The sequence below is a fragment of the Furipterus horrens genome, unplaced genomic scaffold (assembly GCF_987537825.1).
Source record: "Furipterus horrens unplaced genomic scaffold, mFurHor1.1.pri manual_scaffold_12, whole genome shotgun sequence".
Classification (NCBI taxonomy): Eukaryota; Metazoa; Chordata; class Mammalia; order Chiroptera; family Furipteridae; genus Furipterus; species Furipterus horrens.
Genome location: NW_028327182.1, coordinates 81,934,772 through 81,948,911, shown reverse-complemented (window position 1 = coordinate 81,948,911; position 14,140 = coordinate 81,934,772). Strand labels below are relative to the sequence as shown.

Below are 14,140 nucleotides of genomic sequence, written 5' to 3'. Positions count from 1 at the left end.
TAGTGAATGTGGAGCCAATCCCAGCATTTCTGAGATTTTAAATCATAGAGGCTGCTTAAATGATAGGCAATGTGCAACAGTAAACCATAGACAAACGCAATCACAGTGCTACCCATGTTACAAAGGAGCCCTTAATATTGATTTAATGTGCAGAGTCTTAAAAAGTATGTGCTATTGTTGCATGAGTATTTATGTCAACATTAAGAGTATTCTGTGTGAACCAGTTTGAATCTCATTCAAGGCACATCCCTGGGTTGCAGGCCAGGTCCCCATTTGGGGGCACACGACAGGCAACCACACATTGATTTTTCTCTCCCTCTCTTCCTCTCTCCCTTCTGCCCTCTCTAAAAATAAATAAATAAAATCTGGAAAATAAATAAATAAAAATAAACTTGTTCCTTTAAGAATACATAAATAAATAGATAAATAAATAAATAACTTTAAAAGGAAGAAAGGAATAGTCTGTGTGGTACTATGCTTCTAGCAATGAGAATCTTAAAGACAAATTTTCTTTTGGAAGTGATAAATCCTTTTTATTCAGAATTAACATCCTTCCTGATGTTACTCTGCTGAGAAAAGAAGTGCAGAGCATTTTAATGTATCCTGGCCTTAAGTGTCTGCCCTTACCAGATTTGTAAAAAATGATTTTACACTTTTTTTTCTTTTTTACTTTCCTAAATCCTAGTGGCAGGTGACATTTAGAAGCAGAGAGGAAAAAATATTTACCAGTTGAGTGGAGAAAAATATCTGATGTTTAATGATGGTAGTAGAGGAATGAACAGAAAAATTAAACTTCTTTTAAATTCCTGGTCTGAGTGATAAAATGAAGACTGTGTCCATGGTAGAACTTCAATGCAATGTGTCTCACTTCTACTCTTGGTAAAATCATAGGTCTCTGTACTAACAAGCTATGTTTTAATATACTATGTGTAGCGGGGAGGAGGGGGTTGAGAACTCTGAAACTACAGGGAAATATGTTCTGATGATCATTGTATTTCTGTGAAATATACTTACACTGCTTTGGTTCTGATCTTATAGGAAGTCAGAACTTCGCATTAACAAAGCATCACTGGCTGATTCTGGAGAATATATGTGCCAAGTAATCAGCAAATTAGGAAATGACAGTGCCTCTGCCAATATCACCATTGTGGATTCAAATGGTAAGAGATACCCTACTACATCCTATTTCTCAATCTGTAAGAGGAGTAGTCAAGATATGTGGTAAGACTTGTAATAAACTGGTGTGTTAAATAGCATTATGAACAAATACAAAAACATATATTTTAAGTATCTTGTATGTTCTCCAGAAAGCTTTCTACTCCCTGAGGTTTTATAGACTTGAAATATGTGTAGATTTCTTTTAAAGGATTTGATTAGGTCATGAATGACAGAGACAGGACTAGTCACTAAAAGAAAGACATTGTACCTCCCATTAAGTTAGTCGGGGAGGGCAGTCAAGTCTTTGGCTCTACCAGCAGCAGAATATGTAATGTGTGCATGTGTGTATTTATTACAGAATGCATATGTATGTACAGAATTTATGTACATTGTGTATATTTGCATACATATATGTCATTGTATATAAGTACATTGTGTGTGTAAACAATACAATCATGACTTAGTCTTGGCAATTCTTATGTGCTTCGATGTATTTGTAATACATCTCGCTCTAGGTAGTAGAAATGTAAGCCTATTTTTTTCCTTTGGGGGCCTATTAATTCTGAAGTTAAGGGAGCCGAGGCAAAGCATTTCTTTACTAAGTATAGGCTTGAGCCTCTGCTTTCCTGAGAACAGTGCCATGGGATCTTTGTTAAACAAGTGCCTTGGAGGTAGCAGTTGCTACCTACCCTCTGAAAACTTCTCTGGGTTATCTGAGGAAAGTGAAAAACCCACAGCAGGTGGCTCTCTGTCCATGACACCCCAACACTCCATCATTAGATGGAGTTACTATAGAGGCTGACAATGCACTGGCAGTGAGCGTCTATGGCTTTTGAAATAATAGATGCTTCTTCTTCTATATGAATATGGCACTTCCTTCCTGCCTTCTGTCGTCTGTGTTAAAACTAAGCCTAATTGCACTGCCTCTACGTAGTAGATAGAGGACCAAGGGTGTCCACTGCTAAGGCCCAATCTCTTAAGGTGATGATGTAAAAATGCTACTCCGGCAACGGAAGAGTAAGAGTAACTTTAAGGGTCAACTCTGTAGGGGACTGACATGTAGTTTGTGTCAGTTGACTTACTAGGATAGAGAGAAAGGGGTGAGATAAAAATCTGGAAGCACTGGGAAAATCCAGGTTAATTCCTAGTCTTCTCAGGAATTCCCAACAAACTGCTCTATTGCAGTGTAATCATAGTTCATTCTTTTCATTTGAAATACCTCCCTCCACAGAGAGTAAAGGACGACAGTGAAAAGTAGATTCCATTACTACTTTTAGAAGCTGTGTTATAAATGTAAAAAAAGCCATTTAAAATTTATATGAGTAAATATGACATTACATTTTAGTCAGCACAGGTTAAACAATAGACCTTTGCCACTATTTTTCACCCATGCAGAATTTTGTAGGATGCTACTTGAAACTCAAATTTATAAATTCATATCAGTGGCTTATTTTTTCCCCATTAAACCATCTTTAGTAGCTTGTTCTTAGTTTGTCACTGGCTTGATTCAATGTGTCTCCTCATGGTAAATGCTATTGATTTATGATTTTGACACTTGGATTAGATTTGTGTAGCTATGCATACCATAAAGTCCCAGGAGTATAAAATTAGACTAAGTGTTGTGGTCTCACTGAGTGCTTACAGTAGTATTTATTATATGGATTAGTCCATGTTTTCTGTTTTACTGGAGTAAGCAGTGAATTATTTAACACTATATTATTTCTGGGGAAAAAAAAACCCATAGAGTTCCTTTTTCATTAATTTGGGGGTACAAAAAGTTGAAAAATATGGCTTTTTACATTTCTCTCATAGAAGAAACATTATTTTGCATATTCATTCAAGAATTGATTTCACTATTATACATATATTATTGACCAACTATAGTGCAGAGAAATGAAAGTAGGGAAGGTTTTGATAATTCACATTTTATACCTAACAAGAATAAAGAGAAGTTCATGGAACACTGTAAGAAGGTCATTCTTGAACAACCAACTGAAATTCTTCAGGGAGTGGGCCTTTATGGGCTTAATTGAAGCATCTGTGGGAGAACAAAGGATCTCAGTTACAGTATGAGGTAGACTTGTTTTTATTTTCTTCTTAGAACATTAGGAAGAGTTCACCCTTATCCAACCCTCTCATTGTATTTAAGAAGAAATGGAGACTTAGTAGCAAAAGGGGACATGCACCCAGATACCTTAATTCTTGGTCCAGGATAGCTCACGCTACACCTGACTGTGCGTTTGCCAGCGTTTCAGGCTGATTCTTTGGTCTGTTAAGAGTAAAAACTGAGTGCATGGTGGGAAGCATAAGGAAAAAGAACTTCCATGGGGAAGAAGTAGAGCTTCATTTGAACTTGGCCTTGAGATGGAATTGAACCCAAGGCATCTCTAAGTATGTAAACATGGGCAGTTTGTGGCTCTTCTCTGTTTCTGCCTCAGATACTTATGGACTCTTCTGCTATTTGTTGTATTTTCTCACCTCTCCTGCTTTCAACTATGCTTCCTCATAATCCCAAACTTTGACCTGCATACGATCCCACCTGGCCATCTTCTTCATGGCTCTTTTTAAGGCATTCTGACAGTTTTAATTCCTTCTCTATGATTGTTTCCTTAGTTCCCAAATAAAATTCCCCCTCACAGGAACCTGATTGGAAGAACTTATTGTATCAGACCACATGGAAAGACCTAGAGAGCTTACAAATCATTTGCCTTCTCATCAGGTGTCTATCATGGGCTCAGCCCAGGAGAGTGAAGCTGGAAACGAGGCTGCCTAGTAACACCCGTCTTCAGAGGCGGGGGGTGGCGAGTGCAGCTCATCAGAGCCTGCAGCATGGCTGCGGGGTGACCCGACAAGGCTGGCACGTTGTGTGTGGGGGGAAACTCTTCTCACTGCGCCACAGGGGCTTGGTTACAGTGCCACCGAAAGGAAAATAGGTCATCATTCTGGTCCTTCACCCCCTTCCACTGCCATCTATGAATTGGCGATGTTCAGATCAAGGGCAATTATCATAAAAGTCAGCATGGATCTGAGCTCCGTGGGACTTAGAAGCACTACTTTGTACTGTTACATCCCTGTATCCCTAGGAATCTGGTCAAAGGTTGCCCAGAAACACTCTTTCAGAGAGAAAAAGGACATTCGACTGTGGTTATAAACTGCCACATGGCTCAACTTTGTCATCCTAACATGTATTTACTTTTGACTTGGACGGAGAGAATGGAGTTCTCAAGAATTTCTTTTTCTCTGGGGGTCCTACAAAAAAAGGCTTAGAGGTATCAATGTTATCCAAATACTATATTATGTAGAACTCCCTTGAGATTTTAATTTAACTTTCTACAAAATATCAGTAATTTTGTTTATTTTATGTTGTCTTAGGCACCTCTCTCCCATATTTTTCTAGTAAGTACACCACTGTGGTTTGATAATTTCTTTTCAGGCAGCTTTGATGAACAATCCTGGTGTGCTGCTGGAGCCAATTAGCCTAATTCCATCCTATGCAAAAGATTCCTTGTGATTTTCTTAAATTCTCACACAGGTGCCTTCTTTAAGCCAATATGTTTAGAATATATTTTGGTGTAAGATTCTAGGAGGGATGGCAGGGGTTCGGAAAAGACATGTAAGAGAGACATTTTTCTTCCTAGAAAAAAAATGAAAAAAATGTAGCAAGATGACCTTGTTGTGTGACACTGTTTAATCCCTTTAAGACAGCTCTATAACTCTTAGAAGAAAATTAGCATATCACAAAGTCTCCCTTTCAGTATTTAGGACTTTCTGCCATGAAGCTCATTGTTTAACTCTACTTTGATTAGCAACTAGATATAAATGAGATGATTTTTTTTTAAACTAAGAAATTCCCCTCGAATCGTTTTATGCTTGCGCAAAACGATGACTATATTTCCATTATTTTCAATCATTTAGAAAATACTATATACATAACCAATCTGTTTGTTAAGCTGTATTTTAGAAATGTATATGTTTTCTGCCTTTCCAATGTCTTTTAATCCCTGCCTTATTTGGAAAAAAGAATTTGTCATACAGTAGACAGGTCTAAATCTATGCAAGCTGCTAATTACTTCTGGGATTACGCAGACCTGACAAAGTCCACTTGACTTTGCATATAAAGAAGGATCTCACAGGGAGTCATCATTACATGATGGATACAAGTGATTCCTTTTATGAATTCAAGTGTGGCAGTTCAAAAGGCCACGTCCACTGTGCTTATAAAGCTCATACACTATATGTGTATCTTTAGTTGGCTTGGTTTGTGTACAGGAAACCTTAATTTAGCAATTAATTCTTAGCTAAAAAGCTTCATGAAAACTCCTGGGTATCAGACTAGGGAAGAAAATAATAGACCTAGCTGGTTTTCAAATTAATTAAATACTCCTGCCTTTTAAAAGATTAGCACAGGAGAATATACAGCTAATCAGTCATATCTTCTACTAGGTTTTCTTTTCTTTTTTTTTTAAATCAGGAGGAAAATTATTTGAGAGAGATTTAAGATCCCATAGGAGCAGCTGGACTCATAGCCGTAAAATAGCTGTTTTGGTTGTGATGAGCAGAAAAGTATTATTTTTATGAAATTTGATTAATATATCAGTTGGTCCTTAAGAAAAAACTGTATCGTGTGAGTAACAGGCTTATGCTCAATCTTTCTCCCAAGTTGATGATGTTGTTGCAAATGTGGTGTTGGTGAATAGCCTATAGTTATACTGAGAAGCTTTATGGTATGTTCAATAATTTGTATAGTATTCTCCATGTATGGAGTATTGTGTAGGAGTCCCAAGAAGGCTAAGATGAGTGTATAGTATCTATCCTGTCTCTACACCATTTATTAACTCTAAAATTTCTCACTTGTTTTAAAGTAAGCACTCATTGTGAGCAGGAATTCAGATACTCAAAGATGTTCTTGAAGTCATCTTTACCAGTGCTGATACATTAAGTATGCCCATCTTAAATCTTTAAAAAAGATACTTGATCAAGTGATTTTAAGTCCTCATTATTTTGCACTAATGAAGGACATATCTTTTATAAATTAACATTTAATTTTCCAAATTGCTACAGGAAAATATGATTTTTAAACATCAAGTAGATCACAGGATTTAATATTTTTAAAATTATAATTTAAGATAAAATTCTTTTCCATCATACTTATAATAGGTTGTTTTCTAAATCTATGAAGTCTACCAAAAACACACATTAAAATGCTTGCTAACTGGTTTTAATAAAAAGATTAACTTTTCTTATTAGCAAGATTCTTTTAGTATAGAAGTATATAACTTCTAAGCTTGCATTTCCACCAAGATAATTCAGAAGGTTTTTTTTTTTATTAGAACTTTAATCATTAGAGATATTTTTAAAGGTCTCCAGGATAAATATCTAATTATAGGAATGGAGGTTATTTTAAGTTGTCTCTGTATAGATACATCTTTATAGTAACTTCCTGTTCTGGTATTTTAATGTAACATTTGGTTAAAAAAGGAACCGTTATGGTTACCCTTTCCTCTAACGTGAGATCTTTTATACAGAAGATAGAAAAGCTCTGTGTTTTTTTTTTTTTCCCTTGGAAGGTCATGGTGACCAAGTACTTAGTTTGTCAAAAATAAATGTGAAGAGTCTTGATTCATGCTGGGATTGGGATGCTTGCCCAGGTCTTGTGACCCTGAGCTCACTTTTTCAGTCTGGCTGTCAGTCATTGACTCGTCCTGAAGGACAGAACCGGGAAGCATCTCTTCCTGTGGGCACTTTGCTTGGGAATGTGGATCTTCTTCTAGGTATTCATAAAGATAGACAAATACTGTAAATCTTCTATTAAAAAGTTTCTCTCAGATTAAATTTTCCCCAAAGGAGAGCAATTTCATTTTCTGCATCCCAAATCAAGAAAACTAGTTGTAACCACTTCAGAAATATATACTGTATTGCCATATTACCGGCTCAGAATATCCTCTTTGATTCCTGCTGCTTGAGCAAGTCCAAAGAATTTCATACACCCTTACACACGGATTTCTTTCACTTTTTCCCCTTTCAGGTGGGTATAAGAATCTATGCAGGCAACTTTGGTGGCTTGATAATAGTCTCACACCTTGAATGGTTTGTCCTCCTAATGCTTGATTAGAGAGGACCGTGCATACATAATTTGTGTGAGAAAAACACATTTGGTCCTAAGGTATAGTTCTGATCTTTATATATTCGTATTTACCCTGACACTTATTCATCAGCCTCCCTGCTGAATCTCACATGCTATTTTTTCCCTCCAGTTTCACAAAACCTGGAGAAGCCTCTCAGGTTGAAGCAATATTGCCACCTAGATTAATTTTTGTTATCTGATAGACTGGTCCTATCATGTAAATCCTAAATAGTCATATCTGTATTCAAAAATGACAATATTGATCATGAACATTTCTAACTCTATGATTAATGGGCTATTAATTGATAGCATATTTGACCTGTTTAGGATTTTAGTAGGATCTGGTAACTTTTGTAATGTACATATAATATATATCATAACAGGTTCAATTTATCATTTAGTCCTGGTTGGTAAACAGTAAAATACTATCAGCCATTTAATAATAATTATACACACAGTGAAGGTTGAATGATATTCATCACTGCCTTGCAGAAAAAAATTACATTTTAGCAACAGAATTAGTTAGACAATGTCATCATTCTTTATATAAAGGTGGTAAGAAAGCAAGTCAAAGTTTGAACAAAACTATCACAGTTCCCATGATGATAGTGTTCACTCTTCAGGTCCCTCAGGTGGGAGATGCCTATTTATTCTTTGTCCTGCCCTCAGTAGCTGAAATGTCTATCATATGATAAGGCACTGGATCTTGATTATTATTGTCAATTTTATGTAGAGTTCAATGCCAGAACTTGATGTTTTCCATCAATCCCAACTAGAAACATCGCTACTTTTGTTTCTGAACAAAAATGTAATTTTCCCAAAGATCTATAATTTAACAGTTGTGACGACAGCGCTGGTTTTCTTAGTTCTGCTATTTGTGCCTTCCTTTCTGAGGAGGTGCCATCGACCTCCGTGTCATATACTGTCCTTCACTTTGTCATATGCTGCCCAGTGTGGGCAGTGAGTTCTTCCTAATTATTCTAGCACAATTCATCTCATGCTCTTTGCTCAAGAAAGGGGAACTGCTTGTCTGGACGGTCTCTCTCTCTTTTTTTTTTTTTTTTTGGCATTTTTCACTCTGTGTGGATAAAGCCTGGCTTTCATCACGCCCTTGCAATACTTCCTTCCTTTATACTCAGTTTTAGGTTGAAGGCAGGCTGTGGAACCAGTTCCCAGCCTCCTGATTGTACATCATAATATCCTATCACCTTTTCTTTTTTGCAGAGATCACTACTGGCATGCCAGCCTCAACTGAAAGAGCATATGTGTCTTCAGGTAAGGCAAATAAGCTCGTCCAATTTTACTAACCAGAATGACAGGCATCACTGCTGGCTGCTCCTTCTACTAATCAGAACCCTTTCTGCGTCCCAATTTCAGCTGTTCTTATTTTCTGCCCCGATATTTTCCTCCAGCTCATTCTGCCTTTTTGGCTTCTGCTTAATGGAGCCTGAACTTGGGCCTGAGAGGCATGCGTGAGGGGAAGAAATTTCTGTCTAGATACAATTTAGTGACATTAACACAGTAAAGAAGACATCTGGGTTATCAATTCAATTTTTATATCTTTATAGGTTCTCTTCCCAGGTCCCTCTGCTCTCTTTCATCCATCCTAGTTTACTCCTGGATAATATATCTGACCTTTGGGCACTAATGATCATTTATGGGTCACTAAACTTAAAAAACAAACCATTAGCTTTTTTTGTTTGTTTGTTTCTCACTTGCCTATAATATTTGTTGAGAGCAATTACAGTCTGAGCAGATACTCACTACTAACTGTACCAATGCATGTATAACCATAATTCATTCATTTCTCCTCTAGTTGTATATTCAATTAATCTACTCTGATTTTTTTTTTTACTTTTTCTTCTCCTCTCTAGTTCTGTAATAAACAGAACTTTAAAATATTTAAAAATTAATATTCAGTTAGAAGCAAGTTTTTGTAGACCTAGATACAAAACTAACTTCAGAGATATAGTAACTTGCTTTTTTCCTAATGGTTTACAGTTCACAAAGATTTTTACATCTCATTCAATAAGGACAACAGATTCATGGACCAAAACATTATTTTTCTTCATTATACAAATGGAAAAACAGCATTGGGAATGTTAAGTCATATAGTTCAGCAAGCTCAGAAAAGCAGATACTTAATGCTCAGTACTCTTTCCATTACCCCATATTTAAAGTTTTGGCTTCATAAATAAATAAGTGTATTTATTTATGGCCTATACCTTGTTGAACCTATGGGAGGCCATATAATCTGACACAGCACAATCTGTTTTTAAATCTTACTTTCACCAGTTTTAATCTTCCCTTCAAAACCATTGTTAAAAATCATAACAGCTAAAATCCTCTATATCCTAGACTGTTTTGGTCATATTTAGGGCATATTCATGGGTCATTACTTAGATGTAACTATCTGTATTGTAGGATAGGATGATCCCTGACTCTAACAGGATCTTACTTTTGAGAAAGAGAGGGAGAGAGGAAGAAGAGAGTGAGGGAAGGAAGGAAAATAGAAAGGGAAGGAGGGAAAGAGAGATCAAAAGAAAAAGTTGTTGAGTTATTTGAATTTCTTCACATTTCATTCGGGGATTTTTTTTTTTTTTTTAAGTAGTGACTTAATAGTCCAACTCCAGCAGATACTGTTATGAGTCTGAGTTTTTAAGTTCATGTGATGCTTGCCTTGGGAATTTAGACTGTAACCATTATTTTCTGATATATTACTTGAATCTTTGTAACTTTCTGGCTGCTGAATTTCAATTGAATCTTTGTAACTTTCTGGCTGCTGAATTTCAATTGAATCTTTGTAACTTTCTGGCTGCTGAATTTCAATCTTTCTTTGATACTAAGTTCTTATTTCTTACTAATAAAACCTCCCAGGTCCCATGCTTTTTTAGCCGCATGAGTTATGTTCTATGCTAGGTCTATACTTACATACTGGTTTTCCATCCTTATCCTTTCTCCCTAAGAGAATCTTGCTCCTGTACATGCTCAGTGATTATATTATATACTTATTTAGCATGTTTTGTTTGAATCCTAATGTAATTCTTCTAGAGGTTCTTCAGCACAGTGTTTGGACAATATGTTTATGCAGACCAAGGTGCCTGAAAATATGCTCATTCCTTTTCTTTTTAATCTTCTCTATGCATGAAACTTGACTTTCATTCTCTCTGAATATGGGGATTATTTTCTTCAGTTTCACGTTGCTTAAGATCAAGACCACACATTAGAAAAGGAATTGCCTGTCTCACCTGCAGTGTGGATCTGTTCACCATAGTGTTTCTAAGAAGTACATACAGCATTTGTGTGGGATATCTTTGCAGATGGACCCACTCTGTTTCCACCTCTTTCAAAAGTCTTTGGATATGGACTACAGAAATACTCCTTTGTGGTCTTTGAATATTGCATATATTTTCCTTTGACTTTGAAATGCTTCACCTTTTCAGTTGCACTGGTTTCTAGTCCTCTTTTTTTCTAGATGATACCCAAGCCAGGCCAATTCCTAATGTAAGAATCTAAGCGGCATGACTCAATAAAGCATCATTCCACTTTTGTGTTTTATAGAGTCTCCCATTAGAATATCAGTAACAACCGAAGGAGCAAATACTTCTTCATGTAAGTATTTTTAAATATTCTCTTCACTAGTTTATAACCCAAGACAGTGTCTGTTTCTGAAGGTTGTGTTCACATCTACCCTCTGCTGTTACTGGGGAACCATGTGTCAAGTTGGAAGCAGGGTGGTATTTGCTATTTGGAATTGAAAGGGCCCCCTAAGATACATCTGGATATTAAGAGATACCACACACGTGGTCATTTTAGAATAATGCAGTGCCTTTAAATGTTGGAAAATAACTGAACAGCCTCTGAGGCCTATTTCTGAGCGAGCAATAGAGAGCATTGTGGGTTTTGTTTTGTTTTTCAAGTGTGTCTTGCTGCCTTTAGCAACTGCCTGAGGCATGATATCCAGCTGATTGGGGCCTCTCTTCCAAAGCTCCTCAGTGCTCATATAGAGTCTGCTGTGATGGAGTAAGGAAACTATATATAGATGCCCTTAATTCAAATTTGCTAGCAAGTGACTAATTATGAAAATGTTTGAAGGCAAGTCCCTAGGTAAGATCTCAGATTAGTTTTTATCTGTTTAATGTTAAATGTGCTTTGTGCTTATGGAGTTCTGCAACCGTTAGACTGATTGGTGCCGTGTGCTATGTCAGGGGAACCGAAGGCGTTATTAGCAAGGACTAGTAAAAATAGTTTTCATACTTATAAATTGTGGATAGCATAGCATGCAGTTTTGATATCCAACAAGGGAATTTATTAGACCTTGAAAAATAAAACTCACAACTATAGTCTTTCTCTCCCTTATATTAGCTCTTTATTTAAAGCTCTTTCTCAGCTTGCTAAGTTCTTCAGTAAATAAGTGTTCCCAATTATTCAGTTCCAACCTGGAGAGTGTCTAAGGAACAGTTTCCTTTGCCTATTGGCATAGCAGGGAGCCCTTGAAAAAGAAGAAGGTCTGTACTTTTGGCGACTTTCATTGTTTTATCAGTCTGTTTAAACAGATCCGGTTTGACCTAGAGCTTTTCCCTTTAGGTTGGTGGTACCAGAATTGTAAACATACTTTTTTTTAGTGCATGAAGTATAAGGTGGTGGCTATATCTTAGTTAGATAAAGCATCATTCAACTGGGTTGATGACAACAATCTAGGAAGATTGAACAGGAAATGAAATTCTAGGAAGCACTAAATTGGCATCCTCTGAATTCTAAGAACACTCACTAGGTACTCCAAAATGATAATCCCTCTGGGGAGTTTGGGATATTTGTTATTTAATTCTACTTACAGAAATGTTAGTACAATTTTATAGATTTTAACTAACTAACATTAAGGAGTCATGCTGTGCCTTGTTTTATATATTTGAGTGTTTATTATACAAAAGCAAATACACGACTTTTCTTTTTGGCAGTTACTTTTTCTGGGAATAATTTCTTTCCTGCATGATTCATTGAATAAAGTCATTGAAACTCTTGTAATTGGAACCCTTCATGCTATCATTAATGGGGCGATGGATGCTATCCTCAAGCATAGCCAAGTAATTATGGAATGGAAGAAATATTCCTTTTGGTTTTCCAGAGCTTTAAGGAACTGAAGTGAATCTCTCCATGTACATTTCTATTTGTTGCAATACTGTTGAGAGAGAAAATAATTTTGAAATCCGACGCTGATCTCTAACCCTCGGCAGAATTAGTCCCTGATATTTGGTAGGTTTAAGACAAAGAAAGAAGGCTTTGTGTACCGTTGTGTTAAAATAGTTCAGTGTGTCACCTTTGTATATCACTCTTCGTTTGAGGTAAGCTTTCAGTAAATAGAGTGGAATTGATTAATACATTTTTTAATATCATGAACATATGCTCTATAATTGGAAAATATAAACCAATAGTGGCAGGATGCTAAGTCCAGTCTTGATTAGAACAAGGAAAGCGTGGTGAGACTCTGTTCATTTAAAGGCAGCATCGTGCAGAACTCTGCATTGTGGAAAAGCTGTGACACAGACAGATCTCTGTTTAGTAAAGGCTGAAGGTGAAACTTGAAGAATCAGCAATAAGCTGGACTTAAAGATTCAAACTACATAAAGAGTCAAAGGCCTTGGAAGAGTTCGCATGGGTCAGAAATGATCAGCCCTGAAGAACAGGGTTTTCTTCACTTAATTTCAGCCAGAGAGGAACTATGCTATTACAATGCAATCATGTCCGTATGGGCTGCATTCTTTGAACTGTTGACATTGGTGTTTTTTAAAGTAAATCTTGAAAAGCCGTTCTGAAATAGTGTGGATTCAGCAAACCTGTTATGTGTCCTATGATTTGGGTTGCTTTCTGGGTCAGTGTGAAAAAGGTGCTGTACTTTTTGACTTTGCAGTTCTTTAGGTAGCAATGTGCACCCCCTTATGGAGAAATGTCCCCTTCCTGCCAGCCATGTTTTGAGAGGCTGTTCCTGCTGGGTCACTTTTGAGAGGGTTGAGCAGGGGGAGTTTACGTCCTTGGCTTTGGTCAGTACCCTGCCTGGAATGCCAATTCAGTCTTTGCTGCCAACATCCTGTTTCTCCCCAAAGCCTTTCCTGACCCTCCAGCCCCCAAAGTTCTCCTTCTCTCCTCGTGTTGGACTAGAAAAAGCAAAAAGGAGAAGAAAAAAAAAATGGCCCACCTACTTATTCAGACTAATATTGCTGATATTTTGGTATATTTTCTTCTAATCAGTGTTTTTCATTTTGGCTTTGTACTTACCTATTCTCCCTCTCTTTACTTAATGTATCATAAGCATTTTTCCCATTTCAAATGCTAATCAAAAATTTTAAAAATATTTTTTAATCTAAAATCTTTAGATTGTAACAACAAAGAAATCATTCTTGACCGGAAGTTTTTAAGGGATTTGTTTTTCATTTACAAACACTTTATCATTTTTGTCCCCTTTGGACATATTTTCCCTAGGATTTCATACATATTGGCAGAATATCAAAGTTTATAATCCTTCCTTTTGGGAGGCAAATTTTAACTACTTTTATGAAACGGGGAACTTGCATTCTACGTTCACTATTTTTAGAATCATTAATAATAATTTTTTAAAGTTTCTTATAATAATATCCTGATGAAGAGCAACCTTATTTTTCCTCATTTTATTTTAATTTTTGTAAATCAGGCCATCTGTGATTTAAAGTGTATAAATAACTTGCTAAATAAGTGTCCTATAACACATAATTGACATGTTTTAGAAGAACTTGAACCTTACAGAACAGTCAGTCGGTAGGACTATCTTGTTCCTGCTTTTTATAGAATCAGCAAAAAAGTAAATGGATTCTTTAGAACAAATCT

General features: G+C 36.4%; 1 protein-coding gene across 5 annotated transcripts in view; it reads left to right on the top strand.

Moving 5' to 3' along the window:
* The window catches only part of NRG1 (neuregulin 1), a 942,869-nt gene that overhangs the window by 800,194 nt on the left and 128,535 nt on the right, over positions 1–14,140 (top strand). For 3 of the 5 annotated variants that reach the window (XM_090258890.1, XM_090258888.1, XM_090258893.1), the window contains exon 3: positions 1,039–1,160. In XM_090258890.1, coding sequence (XP_090115016.1) covers positions 1,039–1,160 — 122 coding nt within the window. Of the gene's footprint in view, positions 1–1,038; positions 1,161–8,506; positions 8,558–10,843; positions 10,895–14,140 lie in introns of all 5 variants that reach the window. The other 2 variants (XM_090258887.1, XM_090258886.1) reach the window with 1 other exon arrangement.